The sequence below is a fragment of the Orcinus orca genome, chromosome 4 (genome assembly GCF_937001465.1).
Source record: "Orcinus orca chromosome 4, mOrcOrc1.1, whole genome shotgun sequence".
NCBI lineage: Eukaryota > Metazoa > Chordata > Mammalia > Artiodactyla > Delphinidae > Orcinus > Orcinus orca.
In genome coordinates this window covers 27,551,027-27,568,871 of record NC_064562.1, presented here as the reverse complement: position 1 = coordinate 27,568,871, position 17,845 = coordinate 27,551,027, and the positions used below count along the sequence as shown (strand labels likewise).

General features: G+C 36.6%; 1 protein-coding gene and 1 long non-coding RNA gene across 12 annotated transcripts in view; one reads left to right on the top strand and one right to left on the bottom strand.

Moving 5' to 3' along the window:
• SLC10A7 (solute carrier family 10 member 7) overlaps positions 1-17,845 on the top strand; it is a 251,725-nt gene that overhangs the window by 4,834 nt on the left and 229,046 nt on the right. For 9 of the 11 annotated variants that reach the window (XM_049708816.1, XM_033402782.2, XM_049708817.1 and 6 more), the window contains exons 2-4: positions 1,504-1,586; positions 7,779-7,915; positions 13,239-13,314. In XM_049708816.1, coding sequence (XP_049564773.1) covers positions 1,504-1,586; positions 7,779-7,915; positions 13,239-13,314 — 296 coding nt within the window. Of the gene's footprint in view, positions 1-1,503; positions 1,587-3,041; positions 3,455-7,778; positions 7,916-13,238; positions 13,315-17,845 lie in introns of those variants that run through there. The other 2 variants (XM_033402822.2, XM_033402817.2) reach the window with 2 other exon arrangements.
• LOC125964180 (uncharacterized) overlaps positions 1-17,845 on the bottom strand; it is a 672,498-nt gene that overhangs the window by 449,819 nt on the left and 204,834 nt on the right. The gene's annotated exons all lie outside the window — the stretch shown is intronic.

Sequence of the window (17,845 nt, the reverse complement as noted above, 5' to 3'; positions counted from 1 at the left end):
TTCTTTTTTCCGGCTTTATTGAGATATAATTAACATATAACACTGAATAAGTTTAAGGTGTACAATGTGATGATTTTAGATATACAAAATGATTACCACAATCAAGTTAGTTAACACATTCTTCACCTCACATAATTACCATGTTTTTTGTTGTTGTTATAATAAGAACATTTAAGATCTACTGTATACAAAATGGTATTATGAACTATAGTCTCCACTATAGAACTCAAGATCCCCAAACTTGATTATCATTTTTTTTAACATCTTTATTGGAGTATAATTGCTTTACAATGGTGTGTTAGTTTCTGCTTTATAACAAAGTGTATCAGTTATACGTATACATATGTTCCCATATCTCTTCCCTCTTGCGTCTCCCTCCCTCCCACCCTCCCTATCCCACCCCTCTAGGTGGTCACAAAGCACTGAGCTGATCTCCCTGTGCTATGCAGCTGCTTCCCACTAGCTATCTATTTTACGTTTGGTAGTGTATATATGTCCATGCCACTCTCTCACTTTGTCAAAGCGTACCCTTCCCCCTCCCCATATCCTCAAGTCCATGCTCTAGTAGGTCTATGTCTTTATTCCCATCTTACCCCTAGGTTCTTCATGACCTTTTTTTTTTTTCCCCTTAGATTTTTTTTCTTATATGTGTTAGCATACGGTATTTGTTTTTCTCTTTCTGACTTACTTCACTCTGTATGACAGACTCTAGGTCCATCCACCTCACTACAAATAACTCAATTTCGTTTCTTTTTATGGCTGAGTAATACTCCATTGTATATATGTGCCACATCTTCTTTATCCATTCATCTGTTGATGGACACTTAGGTATTGCAGTGTTTGAGGAGCTCTTTGTTTCTTTTATTCACTGATGTGCTACAAATGCCTAAAATGTAGCCTTGTGGTTGCTCAGTGAATATTTGTTGACTGACTGAGTGGTGATTTTTCCCCAGCTTGGTCTTATTTGCTGAGCAGTATCTATTGGAATGGTGGAGGGTTACAGGCAATGGAGGAACCATGATGTGGTCCTGTTGTTTGGCTTGAGGGAGTGTGTTCATTTCTTAGCGCTGCCACAATAAATTACCACAAACTGGGTGGCTTAAAACAACAGAAATTTTTTTTTCCCAGAACTTACTCTGGTGGCTAGGATTCAGAAATCAAAATGTCGGCAGGGCTGACATTTACTATGGCAGAAAAAATTAGAGGACCTAATATGGAAGGATGCGGCCTATTTGCTCTCTCGTGTGAGAGCAGCATTTATTTTCATTTTTCTGCTCTGAGGATACTGTGCTGCACTGGACAACCGTGGTCTTCGCCTATCTGGAAAATCCTCTGGAGTTAGGCTGCATCACAGCAAACACTTAACTCTGTCAGGACATTAGTATATTAGCGGCGACACCGAGATTTAAAGTACCGTTTATTCTCCTCCAATGGATTCTCCTTTCATGTCAAGTTATCTACAGGAAATGCCTATCTAACAGTGACTCATTTCTCTCTCTTTAGGACCACTGATGCCAGAAATAACTGTCTCCTACATTGCTGTCGCAACAATATTCTTTAACAGTGGATTATCATTAAATACGGAGGTACTGTCAACTATGGGGCACATGAGAAGCAGGGAGAAAAATTTAATTCGTGCTTACTCTTTTGAAATTTCAGATTCCTTTTGTAAAGACGTGTGTAGGTACAGTCTGAAGCTTCACTATCACAGAAGAGAACTTGGACTGCAGCAAAGGACTTGCGTTTTGTACTTATATGTTATAGATACTGCATAGCTGGGTGGCATGGAGAATAAGGGTGTGTTTATAGTGGTTATGTTTTCAGTACAACAACTGAACTGAAACATCTACTTCAGATCTTCCTCAGATTGTGGTGGTCACTCTAGTGGCACTGAGGCGCACTGGAGTTATTGATGTTTAGTTAGGTTTCCATAACTTGTAGATCATCTTTTGCTTCCAGGACTTATGCTGCTCAAGTGATGCTCGTTATGTTATAATTTTTAACTAATTTTTTTAAAAGTATATTCTTTGCTGGTATATCTGTTACATATTAATAAATGTTTTAAGAGAAATTCTGGAATTTTTCATACTCAGTCACAATCTATTATGAAGACACACAGGTAATGTTATTTACTGATCTAGGTGTCACTAAATATGGGATTCTTATAGAATTAAACAAATCCAGGCATTTTTACATCCAAGAGAGGAATGAGTAGAATTTGTGATTCTCTTTTGAATTGTAGTAGAAGAAAAAAAGAGGAGAAAATACCTATTTACTTTTGAAGAAATTACATTGAGTTTCTAAAGTTGTCATTCTAAGATGCTATTCTTATGTAGATAGGGAAATCTTACTATGTCAGGATTTTGGGTTTTTTTAGAAATGGCTGTACAATTTGTTTCAGCATTATGTCTTGCCTTTATTTATTTTAAGTTTATTTTCTTTGAAGTGTGCTTTGAATGAAGACCAAATTTAGTTACCTTCTTCTTTGACCATCCTAGTAGTGACGTGGAAAAAGCATGGTTTTACTGAATTTATGTATTCCGTAGTTGTCAGGTTGGTATAAATCTTATCAATGGGGCATTTTTGATGTAAATGGGATCCCCGTGTAGTGTCTGAGAAATTTTGTCTCAAGAATTTGAAATATTCTCACTAATTACTTGCTCTTTTGAAAACTGACATAGAACAGGATTTCCTAAATATGTTGAATTCTAGTTTTTGGAAATTATATTGCAATAAAGGACTACGATTAGTGCTTAAGGGGGCACAGGCTTTTTCTGTCAACGCCTGAGTTCTCCTACTGGTTCTCAAATGTGGGACCCAGTGATACAGAAAGATAGTTGCCACTCCTGTGGCGCTGGACTGAGCTTCCCTGGAGATCTTCCTGCTGGCCTTTGCTCATGCTCTTTGTGGAGCAGCTGCCTTACCCAAGTCCTCTACTTGGGACGTTGCTCTAACTACGTCCCCTGGTGGCTGCTTAATGGCTACAGCTGTTCTTTATGCCATGGGAAATCTGGCAAGATTTGATTCTCTCACTCCTTTAGCTTCTTGCTTAATGCTCTTCTGTCAAGCAGCCAACTTTGCGGGATGCAGGAGTTGAAGAAGGAAGAAGGTCATACTTACCAGCATTTCTCTAAGGACCGAATTCTTCTGTAAGCACCTAGGAAACCTTCAGAATCATCCAGCTAATTGGGATCTAACGCTGAAATGCCTTGATCCTGTGCTTTATTGTGCCATCTAAATAGCCATCAAAGCCACTTCTTCCATATTAAAGGCCCTTTTCAAGCTAATACAACATTAAGTCATTTTCAAGATCTGTTTAACTTAAGATGCCCTAGATTGCGTCATTCTGTAATGTTAAACCATCTCTAAGCCCTGTTAATTTCCCGGGCAACCAAACAGTTGTAAGTTAGGAGGTAGTGAACTTCTTGTTATTTGTTTTCTAGTTAACAATCTTGTTTCAATAACAAGATTGTAACAATTTGTTTTCTAGTTAACAAACTAATTTCAGCTGGGACTACTATTTTTATATCCTGTTAGGTCCTGGAACAGTGCATTTTTGCGCACAGGAGACGGTAGGTTATAATTAACTTGCGTTTATTTGAAAGCATTTACATCGGCCCCACTCAAGTTTGATTTATAATGAACATTTCATGTAGTATTACTTATACATTGATGTAATGATGTGTATTCTAGAATTTGTTTTGTTCATTTATTAAAGTTATAAAGGACTGTGTTAATACTTCATGCTGAAAAGATTTAATGCTAAGTCTTCGGTTTTATGACTGTTGATTTCTAGTTTGTGACATACCTGTTGAAGTGGTTTCTGAAATTTTGTTGTAGTGATATGAAATAAGGTCACATTCGAAATATATTTCATATTTAGCCAACTTCAAATCTACAGTTTCAGAGGATTTGTTACTTAAGAGACTGTGACAAGACCAATCTCATTTAAACAAGTACCTGTTTAGCACCTGTGGCCACAAGGCACTGCCACCTTGTGCACTTGTACTTGGCTCGGGACAGAAGCAAAGATGAGCAGGAAACTCAGGGCGTGAAAAGGGTCCCCACTAGGCCAGAATATACCGGCTTTCCTTTATTTTCCTAAACAGATCATTTTTGAAAAATCCCATCAGCTTAGAAATAAATACAGCAAATTCTAAAATTGAGGTTCTTGCCGCTTGTTTCCAGCCCAGAGCTATGAGGCTGACTCTCCGAAAGCAAATCCAATAAAGGTCAAATAAGGGTTAGGAGGGAAATTGGTATGTAATGAAAATATTTCTAAGTCCCAGTCAGAGCCTCTGATTTTAAGCGATTCTTGATGCTGTCAGTGAGGCCCTGGTATGTGGAGTATCTCCTTAAGTTTATTTTAATGGGATTCAACCTGTATTACATGTGAATAAATGTCATGTGGAATCAACTCTTCAGTTATTCATGATGGTATTTATTTGAGTATGTGGCCCTCCATTCTACATGGATATGTATGGAATAATAGTATTTTGAATTTTATAGTGTTTACTTGCTTTTTCTTTTCCAGTGCAAGCTTATTTTATCTTTAAGGTTGTATGAAGAAGGTATAGAAGATATAGAATACTGGGTTTTTGTGACAGTCTTGAAAATCTTTCTTGGAAACACTTCATGTCTGTTATTTCCCTGTTGTTAAGAAGCCCCTGAGGACCCAACATAGTGGCCCCTTGTGATTCATTTTGCTGGGTTCTTTACCGTTCCATTATTTTGATACAATATAAGTTGTTTCTACTGTCATTTTTCAGATCACCTAGTGTTTTCTAACTACATTTTACTTCTTATAACTTTTTTTCATGATTACAAAAGTAGTCTTTCCCCATGTAGAAAGATTAGAAAGAATAAAAATAACTGCTGTTAACATTTGTGTGTATTTTAGCCCTTTTTTCCCTAAACGCATTTTTTATATAGAGACTACTTTAAAAATAAAATACTTAAAAAATTGTATATATGTATATATGTGTATATATGTATACACATACTTGCATGAATATACACATACATACACACATACAATTTTATTTTTAATACATGACAGTGTATAATAGTAATTTTCCATGTAATATATTTCATTTATTTTTTCTTCATATTTGAAAGTAAGATAATTTATATTTTATTTACTTTTATGAACATAAATCAAAAGGTACAAAAGTATATACGATGAGAAGTCTTCTTTTTACCCCCCTACTAAATATTCAGTTCTCGTCTCTGGAGACAACCAATGTTAACAGTTTCTGTGTATCTTTCTGGAGGTATTCTATGCAAAACATACATATGTGTATCACCCCCCGCCCCTGTCAAACTGGGGTGTTTTATACCGTTTGCCACCTTACCTTATTTTACTCAAAACACATATTTTGGAGGTTTTTTCATATCAACACATAAAAAACTCCCTGTTTCTTTTTGGATGCTGAAAAATATTCCACTTTTGAATGTGTCTTGATATATTTTCCTCATCTTCTCTTGAATGGCATTTAGGTAGCTTATGGGGTTTTGCTATTATAAACATTCTGCAAAGGATAACCTAAAAATACATCATTTCCTACATTTGGGAATATGTATGAAGGATTAATTCCTCGAAGTAGGATTGCTGGGTCAGATGATATGTGAAGTTTGAGTTGTGAGAGATAGTCCAAGTACCTAGAAAGGAGGCAGGTGCTGGGTAAGTGTTTGCCGCCTGAAGGAGTGAGTTGCTAGGTTGGTCTACGTAGGCTGTGCCAGTGAGACACCTGTTGGTTAAGTAGGGAGAGACCCTGAACTTCTACATCCTTGTCTACACAGTTTTAACATAGTTTCTAATAGCTCTTAACACTCTGTTGCTACCTTAAGTTATTTAGTTATTTCCTCACTTTTGGACATATAAGTTGTTTCCAGATTTTACTGTAATAGGTGACTATCAACCAATTCTATATATAAATGCTTGTAACCACTTTTTATATCCTTAGGAGAAATGCCTAGACATAAAATTTCGGGGTCCAAGAGTATGAATCCTATTATAGTCCTTGAGATATTCTCCCAAATTACTTTTCAGAACAGTTACAGCGTTTTATATTCCTATGAGAAGTGTATGCAAATGCCTTTGCTACTGCCTTCTGGCTAATCATTTTATTTTCATTTTTTGAAAATAAAAAACCCACTGATATTCATTTGGTATTTAAGAATGCCTCTGAGTGTATTTGCGTGAGATTTGGTTTCAAGACTGCTGAGAATTCTTGGAACTGCTGGTGCTCAAGTTTTCTCTGGGGTGCAATTTCGGGTTCATTGTAAAGATGACTCCTTTTATGTTAGCTCTGATCCATGGACCCAGTGTGGCTTCCAGTCTGCACAGTGTTTCCCTGTTGTCCTGCATTAGACCCAGATTTCCAGAAGTTCCATAGATGCCATTAGGGACGTATTGTGATTAAACTGGAACTGCTGTGTAACATGAAGGGAGATTAATGGTGGGAACTGATGAGACAGATTGCAGAAAGTGGTGACCAGTGAATGAGTTTGCATTAACCTACTGTTTATTACACCATGAACTTTGGCTAATGTCTCTGAGGCTAGTTCATGACTTACTTGAACTAAGGGAGGTGGGGAACATGACAGTGCTATGTTTATAAACCAGTGAATCTCTGGCAACTTTGAATGTGTTTAATGACTGCCTGCATGTTTTATATTCTACTACTTTCTGAATTTGTTTTATTTTTGCTGAATAACCACATAACTCAAAGAAATTCAAATGTAAACGCTTGTTGGTTTGTACATATTGAAATCCCAAAGTTTACCGAGTATCCCTTTTTAGCTGTGAGACTTACAATATGTGCCTGGTGTGTCATGATTCATGCAAATCTTTTCTCTCCTGGGGCAGCGGTGTGACATGGTGGGAGAAGCAGGAGTGAGTGGGTTTGATAGAATGCCAGAAATGGGTTTGATTCTGGGCTTCACTCTCAATCTCAATTTCCTCATTAGTACAATAGGGATAATAATATCTTCCTAACTGGGTTGTTGTCAGGATTAAATGAGATAACATACATAAAGTGGCAAGCTCAGAGCATGGCACAGAGCTGCTATTCAGTAAATGTTAATAAAGAAATCTAGTGAGTAGATTTTGGGAAAAAAAGCCCTTTTGAAATGTAGAATATTGTTGGGGAAAACATTTTTAAAAATTATAATTTGTGTGTAGATTTAGTAACATCTTGCCAAATTGACTCCTTGCTAGGTCTGGTGTAATTGAGTAGAGGTTAATTATCAAATTTAATTAAAATTCTAGGTCCTGCCAAAATTTTTAAACAAGATTTTGTTTTAAATAGTTAAACATACATGTTTGTTTGCAATGTCAACAATTCTGAAATCTATACTAGTGTAAAGGTAGTTAGCTTAGTCCTGTTCCAGACTTTTACAAATCTGAATTGTTGGGGTATACTGTATTTGAAAGAAATTAGAATGCTTCAGAAATTTTATAGAAAAATACTTTATAATTATCATGAACAACTTTTTTTTCCCTTAAAGTCTGTCTCTTATGCATATGCTTATAGGTAAAAGTTTTAGCTCTGAAATAACTCCACATTGATGGATATTAACTAGACTTATTGTGGTGATCATTTTGCAGTATACACAATGAATCTTCATGTTGTATACCTAAAATTAATATAATGTTATATGTCAATTATATCTCAATTTAAAAAAACCTAATTCATATGATGTTGTTTTGGTAGCAGTCTGTCTTCAGAAATAGTTTTCTTACCTTTGTTATTTTGTGTCCTTCATATTCACAGGAGCTGACAAGTGCTTTGGTGCATATAAAACTACATCTTTTTATTCAGATCTTTACACTTGCATTCTTCCCAGCAGCAATATGGCTTCTTCTTCAGCTTTTGTCAATCACACCCATCAATGAATGGCTTTTAAAAGGGTATGTTTAAATATTTTGAAGGGTCCACTTTTAATGGGGTATCTTTAGTAACATTATTATTTCTGTGGCAACTGTACACAAAAGGGCTTATGTGTCATATAAGGAAATAAAAACACTTTTAACATTATTATTATTCTTTAAAGTGATAGTGTTTCACTAAGGAACTGCATTAAAGAATTTTATAACAAGAATCTTAAAATATACACTCTTGCTAAATGATAAGGTTCTAGGAGAGACAATTTTCTGTTGGGAGAAAATTGGAAGGCACTACAGGATGTAAGGTCTGTGTGCATGTGTGTAATGTAGGCTGTCAATTGGGTGCTTTAACTTTTGTGTTCTATATCTTACCAAATGTATACAGATACTGGCTGACTATAATATGTGTTTTTAAAATGCATAGGAAAGAAAAATATATAGAGGGGACAAACATTTACTTTTTCCCTTGTTCTGTTTTATGTTTGATAGGATAATTGAATTAGCAATAGATTTTTTTCATGTTATTTTTAAATTTTTTTTAACATCTTTATTGGAGTATAATTGCTTTACAATGGTGTGTTAGTTTCTGCTGTAAAGCAAAGTGAATCAGCTATATGTATACGTATATCCCCATATCTCCTCCCTCTTGCGTTTCCCTCCCACCCTCCCTATCTCACCTCTCTAGGTGGTCACAAAACACCGAGCTGATCTCCCTGTGCTATGTGGCTGCTTCCCACTAGCTAGCTATTTTACATTTGGTAGTGTATATATATCCATGCCATTTTCTCACTTCGTCCCAGCTTACCCTTCCCCCTCCCTGTGTCCTCAAGTCCATTCTCTACATCTGCATCTTTATTCCTGTCCTGCCCCTAGGTTCTTCAGAACCATTTTTTTCCCAATTCCATATGTATGTGTTAGTGTACGGTATTTGTTTTTCTCTTTCTGACTTACTTCACTCTATATGACAGTCTCTAGGTCCATCCACCTCACTACAAATAATTCAATTTTGTTTCTTTTTATGGCTGAGTAATATTCCATTGTATGTATGTGCCACATCTTCTTTATCCATTCATCTGTCTATGGACACTTAGGTTGTTTCCATGTCCTGACTGTTGTAAATAGAGCAATAGATTTTTATTAGAATCTTTTCTTCCATTAAAAATGTTGCCATGTTTGTTAAAAGGATTTAATGATTTTTAAAAATTATTTGAAGTGGTTTGAAACTAACCACATTTTAGCATCATGGTATAACAACTATAACACTGAACTTAAAGCCTAAAGATTGCAGTCTGACCTTGTCCCTAAGTTGCTATGTGACTTTTAGGAAAGTCATTGAATAGTCTTGAACCTCAATTTCCCTGTGTAGAAAGTGAGGATAATCATACTTTTATTGCCTGCTTAGTAATGCTGTGGGGATATCAATTGAGATCACTTATTCATTCATTTATTCAAGTCATTTATTCAGCTCCTTCTATATGCCAGGAATTATCATAGGTATTGGAGAAACAGCAGTGAACAAAATTGGCAAGTTAGTTTTGCACATCAAGGACACTCTAGGTGTGATTGTCAATAAATAAGTAAATAGATGATCAAGATAGAGATAAGTGATCTGAAGTAAAACTGTGTGATATGAATGGTTGAGAGGACAGGCTGGTGATCAATTTAGACTGCAGAGTTCTGGGGGCAGAATGTACTAGGTAAAGGAAACAAAATGTTTAAGGACTGGAACAAGCCTGGTGTCTTCTAGGGTCAGGAAAGAGACAATGATGGCCAAAGCCTGATGATATAGAGGACAAATAATGTGACTTGGGGTTGGAAAGATGGATAGGATCCTGGTCATGCAGAGCCTTGTAGGCTTGTAAAGCATTCACTTTTTATTTCGAGTGCTGCAGGAAGCTACAGGAGGGATTTAAATGAGAGAGTAATATGGTTCTGATTTATGTTTGCAAATGATTCTTCTAGTTCCTGTATGAAGAATAGATAGTAGAAGAGCCTGAGAGAAAACTAGGAGACCAGCTTGGAGGCTAGTGTGATGAGGGAGCAGCTCAGAAGAAAGAAATGGATGTATGGAGGATATATTTTAAAATTAGAGCTCTCAGTATCCATGGGTGGATAGGTTGTGGAGAGAGGACAGGGAGGAGTCTGGATTCGGGGTATGAGCCACTGGCCGATTGGCGGCATCATTTTCTTAGCTGGGGGAGAAATAGGTTGGGACGAGAGCAGGAAATCAAGAGTGCTGTTTTGGCCAGGTCGAGTTTGAGAGACTGAACATAAAATTTCACCAGAAAGCATAAAATGCTACATAAATGTGATGACATCATTTTAGAGCAACAAGGTATGATGCATATAGAGAACCAGTATTTACCAACTATCTGCCCTGTAGAGAGCACTCAAGAAATTGGAAGATATTAACTCATTTTCATTGTATTCAGGGAACTTCCAACTTAGTTGGATATGTAGGATATATATACAGATATATAAAACAGTAACCAATAAAATGGGGCAGCATATGATTTGTTAGATAAGTGGTGTGATCAGTTAAAGGGGAAGAGGTTCAGCAAGGGTTGTGTACTCCTAAAGAAGAGAATTCAAACATGAGGCATTAGTGGGAGACAAAGATAAAAAGCTTCCTTAAGGCCAAGTTGCAAGACTGGAACTACTGGGCTGAGGAGTTTGAGTTTGAATCTGTAGATGATGCAGCGTTCTTAAATGTGCTAAACAAGAGAACAACATGCTAGAAAATGGTCATTAAAGAAGATTATCTGATAGTATTGTCCTGGGTATATAAGCAGAGCAGAGTAGAGTTTGTAATCACAGTATGCTAAATAAAAAAAAAGCATACAATTCTCAGCTCAGGATATTAAACTTAACGGAGTACAAACTTAGTCTACCTCACTTAGAGAAAGCTCTTCCTCACTCACTTTTCCCCTCCCAGTTTGAGAGTACACACTTAGTATGACTGGAGGGAATTGCCGACTTCTACATCAAGGTCCTGTTTAAATCACTGAGATAAATGTATTCTGAGCGCACACTCCTTACCTTGCTGTGTTAAAGGGAAAGAGTGAAGGTAGAGAGAGCACTGAGTAGGCATTTAGAAATGTCCAGACTTGGGCGAAAAGCATCTGAAGGGGGATGATGACAGTAGTCATGGAAAAGAATGGAAAGTTGGTTGTGGCAATTGTTTGGTTTGTGAAGAGTGAGTGGAGCTCCATTTAACTCCAAAGTTTCAGACTGGATCATTAGGAAAAAAGCTGTCCCATTGGAAGAAATAGGTTAATTGAGAGGCAAAATTGATTTCTTAGAAAATACATAAATTCAACATTAGACATGTTTTGTTTATGGTGGCAGTCATAGACAGCTACGGATTTGGGAATGGAGGTTAGGGTTAGCAATAGAAATTTGTAAGTATTCATATAGATTCAGATTTGCAAATAAGATTGAGAAGAAGACAGGAAAATACTTGAATGGGCTGGTTTAAAAGACAGGAGATAAATTAGAATGATACTGTACTATGGCAACCAAGAGAATAGAGTGCTTTGAGAAGCAAGGAGGAAAGGAGAATGAATACAGGGAAAAGGATGTTGGATTTGGTGATTGGGAGATTGCTGGTTACTTATAAGGTTACTGCTTTTACTAGAAGGGGCATAAGTCAGATTCCAGGGGAGTAAAGAGGGAATGAGCTTTGGGGTCTTGGAGGTAGAGCACAACAGTGAGCCACAGTGGAAAAAGTATTATTACATCCTGAGGAGGCAACAGTACTAATTTTGAGGTTAGTTATCTACATTTGTGTGTTGAATATTCTGCCTCCTTGAAGGCAGGAATGATGTCTTATACTTTTTTTTATGCCCTTGTGTAGTGTCCTACCTGTAGAAAGTATATGTATTCAGTATATATCTTAGAGATTTTTTTTAAGATATGGAGAACTCTCCTTTGTACATAGAGGGGAAGAGGCCAGATGAGAGGGAAAGTTTGAAAAAGTTCGATTGAAAATACCTGAGAGGACCTGTTCCTTGTATTGGTGGTAGAGAAGCCAGAAGTCAGAGAGCCTGGAGGGGTGGCCTTGGTAAGGCTTTGGCCCTGGATTACAGAATAAAAGTTTAACCCAAGATAGGTGATTTTGTGAGTTTGGTCATATATTTAACTCCTGTCTTAACTTCAGCTTTTGTAAAAATGAGAATAATAATAGTATTTATCTTAAATACTTGTGAGGGATAAATGAGTAAAGTGTCTAGAACAGTATCTACTACAGATGGTAAAATCTCAGTAATATTAGTGATGTTGATGGTAATGATTACAAGGAAGGCTCAGAGATTGGGAATTCTTAATCAGACAGACTACTTCAGCATCACTTGGGAAAACAGACCTTAAAAGAAGACCGTGTTAAAGTGAATTGAACTGGAAGTTCCCTATAAGGTTTTTTCTTAAGTTTTCAGTCAAAAATTAATGAAAACTTTTTATTTTTTCTTACTTCAGAGCCAATATAAATTCATTGCATAAAGATTAGACAATATATTATTACAAAAGTGAATAAAAATGACCTGTGATCCTACATTCAAAATATTAGTCAGATACTCTGTGTCCTTGATTCCTTGTATAAACTTTCCACTTTAGTTGGGCTTTGTCCCCAGAATATATATTCTGTATGAATGCTGAGGAATGTTTTTTATCTTTAATACTTGGATTTACTACTCATAGTTTCATTTGCTTGTCATGCAATGTGTTTTCTATTCTAAACTAAGAGAATAGAATTCTTGTCACGATCTTGGGAGTATACACATAGTTTAATAAAAACCAAATTTAGAATAGACACTAGAATTTACTATAGGGTCTGAATCTAAGAAGTACATGATTGTGTCATGCCTATTTTTATAATGATATTACAACAGCATGAAAATGTCTTTTATGAGATGAAAGTTTGAGAATTGCTGTTATGTGGAAAAGAATCTGCAAGAGGTTTTAAAGTTTTATTTTTGCCAAAAACCTTCCTATAAAAAATGTAAGGAAAAGATACCTGAAAATAACTGACTATATACACTTGCCAAATGATTAACCATTTTGGTTATCTTGCAATGACTACACTCACCATAACCTGACTGTTTTTTGAATTGTATAAGACCTTAAATAATTTAAAAAATAAAATCACCCAAGTCTGTGGAATGGAGTGAGAGCTTCTATTAAGCCACGTTGCCTCATATAGAATTGTCTAAACTCAAAAGGGCATGTGCATCAGTAAACATTCTCCTATTTTCATTTACTCAGCTCTGCTATTTTAGAATGAATGTAGTGAAAACTATTTATAATTGATAACAAAAGCCTACTTATAGTTGCTTATTTTTTTCTTTTTCAGGTTGCAGACAGTAGGTTGCATGCCTCCCCCTGTGTCTTCTGCAGTGATTTTAACCAAGGCAGTTGGTGGAAATGAGGTAAGTCACAGGGCTAACTTTGTATAAACATAAGTGGGTGCTATGCTCTTATTTTATATTTTATTTTATTTTATTTTATTCTATTCTATTCTATTCTATTCTATGATGGAGTCATGTCACAGAAAACATATAACCATAGCAGCTTATGAAAGAAGTGGGTGAATTCATGTTTAGGATGATGCTAAAATTGACAATAATGAATGAAATTTAGGATTTCAAAGAGAAGAGCAAGGGAGGTGAATGAAATAGAGATGGTGATTTTTCTACCTCAGTGGGAAATGAGGAGACAGAAGACGGTGAGTCCAAGGCAAGGAACTTTTACATCCAAGACTCATCAACTGAGGACACCTGCCATGGCCATTCCTTAGTTCTTAAAAAATTTGTAGCAAATTAATTCATGGGAAAAGGGTCAATATAAGTTTAATGGCAAATGAAGATGATATAAAAAAGGAGAAATTAGGCCAGGTTTCTAAGATGAATTCAAAGAAATTATTCAACTACTAGGAAACTGTGGCCAAAGAAGAGTGCTTGTATATTGGGGTGGCAGTTGTCCATTTCGGGAGCTACTTATAGGTGGTTTTTCTTGGCTGAAAGACCCTACGACTTTATACTGAGGGACTCTGCTTTGTAGTAGCTTATTCCTCCTTTTCCACTAATATTTTATCATTCAGAAAAGAATACTATAGAATGAGGGAGGATATAAATGTTCCCACTGCAATTCGTTCTTAGGATTTTGCTTTCTTTGCATCTGTTTTCATCTTTATTTACTTTATTCAGTACCTGCTATATTCCTTTTAAAAAAAGTTAATTGAAGTATCATCGACATACAATAAACTGAACAAATTAAAACAATTTAACATTTTGACATATGTATGCATTGGGAAATCATCAACACAATTGAGATAGTGAACGTGTTCATCACCCCCAAAAGTTTCCTTGTACCGCTGTGTAATCCCTCCCTCCTGTCGTCTTCCCCAGGAAACCTCTGATCTGTTTTCTGTTACTATAGATGTTTGCATTTTCTAGAGTTTTATATACAGTAAGTCCCCTACATACGAACCTTCAAGTTGCGAGCTTTCAAAGATGCGAACGTGTGTTCCATCGATGTCAGGCATGAGTGAAATTGCACCTTGCCCTCCGTCTCCTATCGCTGACAGCTCTACCCTCTCCCACCTCCTCTCCCTCCTCCAGGCAGTAACTCTTCTTGCCTGTTTACTCGATGCCAACCCCTGTATGCCAGCTGTTGTACTGTACTATTGTACTTTTCAAGCTACTGTAGTGTAAATTAAAAATGTTTTCTTTATTTTTTGTGTTTGTTTTTTATGTACTATTTGTGTGAAAAGTATCATAAACCTATTACAGTACAGTACTATATAGCTGATTGTGTTAGTTGGGTACCTAGGCTAACTTTGTTGGACTTACAAACAAATGGACTTACGAATGCGCTCTTGGAATGGAACTCGTTTGTATGTAGGGGACTTACTGTAACGGAATCACACAGTGTGTACTCCTTTTCTTTTCCTTTTCTTCTCTTACTCAGCATAATTATTTTGAGATTCATCTATATTGTGTGTATTAGTAATTCAGTCCTTTTTATTGCTGAATAGTAGTATTTTGTATGAATATGCCACAATTTGACTATCCATTCACTTGGTGATGGACATTTGGGTAGTTTCCACTTTTGGGCTATGAACATTTGTGTACAAATCTTTAAGTGGACATATACTTTCTTTCTTTTGAGAATACTTAGGAGTGGAATGGCTGGATCATCTAATAGGTATATGTTTTAGGACCTTTCAGCCAAGGGAAGAATCACCAATAAATATAAGTCATCTATAAACAGCTTCTGGAGTGGACCATATCTGTCAATATATAAACACTCTTCTTTTACCACCAGTGTATGTTTAACTTTTTAGAAATTGCCAAAATATTTTCCAAAGTGGTTGTATCATTTTACATTTTAAATAGCAATATATGAGAATTGCTGTGTTCTATGTCTCATCAATACTTGGTATTGTCATTCTTTTTTAATTTTAGCCATTCTAATATGTATGTAGTTGTATCTCATTGTGGTTTTAATTTAATTTGCATTTTCCAGTGACTAATAGTGGTGAGCATTCTTATCTTTCCATGTGTTTATTTGCTATCCATGCCTTTCTTGGGGAAATGTCTATTAAAATTTTGTTTTTTAAAAAATTGGGTGTTTTGTTTTCTTATTGATGAGCTTGGAGAGTTTTATATATTCTGGATACAAGCCCTTCATTTTATCTATATGCTTTTAAAGTGTTTTCTCCCAGTTTGTGTTTGTCTTTTCATGTTCTTATCAGTGTCTTTTGAAGAGCAGAGTGGTAGTGGAAAAAGTAAAGGGTGGTTGGATTCTGTATGTATTTTGAAGGCACAGGGTATGCTGATGAATTGGATGTGGGGTATGAGAGAAAGAAACGGGTCAAGAATGACTTCAGCGTTTTTGACTGAGCAGCTAAAAGGATGGAGTTTGCTGAGATGGAAAAGACCACTACGTGAGAGCCGCTTTTGGGGGGTATTTAGTCTGGGTAGGCAAGGCTATACTATGATAACTAAGAACTCCAAAATCTCAATGGCTTGTTAAGCATATAAGTTTATTTCTTGTTAATAGTACCTGTTCCATGTTGGTCAGTGGGAAGGTCTTTGCCATCACTAAGGAAGCCTGGTTGGCTCCACGTCTTGAAGTACACCATCTGGATGGAACACAAAACATTTTCAGTTGCCACAGCACGGAAGGAGAGAGATTGGAGAATCACAATGGGCTTATCATGTCCAGGCTGGAGATCACATATGGCACTTCTGCTCACATTACATTGGCCAGAACAAGTCATGTGGTCTTATCATGGGTTGTCATTCCTGTGCCCTGAAGGGGAGGGGAGCTGGACGTTGATGAACACTTGTAATGTCAGCCATATGGTAAAGATCAAGAGCTTATTTTTTTGATGTGTCAAGATGCCTATTACATATCCAAACGAAAATGTCAGTGAGCAATTAGAGATACAGGGGTTGAGAGTTGAGGGGTGGCCTAAACCTGGAGACATAAATTAGGGAGTCATCAGTGAATAAACTGTATTAAAAGCCAAGATTGAGGTTGAGATTCCTTAGGGAGAGAGCATAAAGAGAAAAGAGCAGAGGTTCAAGGACTGAGTCCGGGAACCCTCCAACATTAAGAGGTCAGGACAATGAGGAATAACCAGCAAAGGCAACAGAGAGTATAATTAGTGAGACTGAAGAAAAAACAAGAGAGCATGGTATCCTCGAAGCCAGGTGAAGAAGGCGTTTGAAGGAGGAGGATATGATGAGCGGTATCAAATTCTGCTAATGTGAGTTGTGTAAGATGAATTCCGAGAGTTGACCATTGAATTAAGGTATGTGGAGGTTACTGGTAACCTTGACCAGGGTGGTTTTGGTGGAGCGTAGGGGCAAAAGCTTGTAGAGTGGGTTCAAGGAAAACAGGAAGAGAAGAATTAGAGACAGGAAGTCCAGACCATTGTTATGAGGTCCTTTGTGATAAAAGGGAATAGAGAAATGGGACTATGTTTAGAGAGGGATGTGGGCTCAAGATATTTTTTTTTAATGCAGAAAGGACAGTGTATTTCTATCATGATGAAAATCATACAGCAGAGAGCAAGCTGTGGATTTGAGAGCGCTGGAGTAGTTTATTTGATCAAGTGGGAGACAGTGGTATTGGGTTGTATGAGCTTCAGTAGGAGCTTGGACCATTTGTTCATAATAACAAGAGGGAAGGCAGGGTGCTTGGCTATAGATGCACATAGATGGGTAGAAGGGGTACACTTGGGAGTTTTTTCTGGTGGCTTTCATTTTTTCTCAGCAGCAGAGAGTGGTGATGGGGCTAAGTGCTATTAATGTTCGAGATGAGAGGAGAAAATGCGGAATTGCCATGTAGATGGGGAGAGTGAGTCAACTGGAGAAGATGGTAGCATTGCCAGGCAGCACCAAGGACCCAGCTGAAACCAAGCCATGCATTTAAAGTGAAGCCAGGCATCGTGGATGTGTGTTTTCTCTAAGCCACATTTAACTTCTCGGTGTAGGAATGGAATTGGCAGATAGATGGATTTAACCATCATTTCAGTATGCCAAGTAATTCTTTCAGTTGCCACATAATTAGTGAGGTAGAGAAGTTACTGGAGTCTTGGATTAGCACCTGCTATGATTATCTTTCTATTGCCTTGAAAGAATTTGAGGAAAGGGTCTCCTGTGGTATATCTGAGACTAATGGTAATTGGTTTAAAGGTGTCATTTCTCTCTTTCTTTCTATGTGATTCCCTTAAAAAACTTTTCTTTCTCAAATGACTTTTGGCAGAAGTTCAAAGTTCACTCATTTTCTTGACATCAACATATAACATTTGAAATTGTATCTACATGTTCATTCCCCAGTGGATATTTAAATTATTTACATTAATGTTGCATGTTAATAATGCTGAATTTATGAACATCTCCTTTGTTTTCTAGCATCATTGGTCTAGTTCTTTAAATGTTTATATTG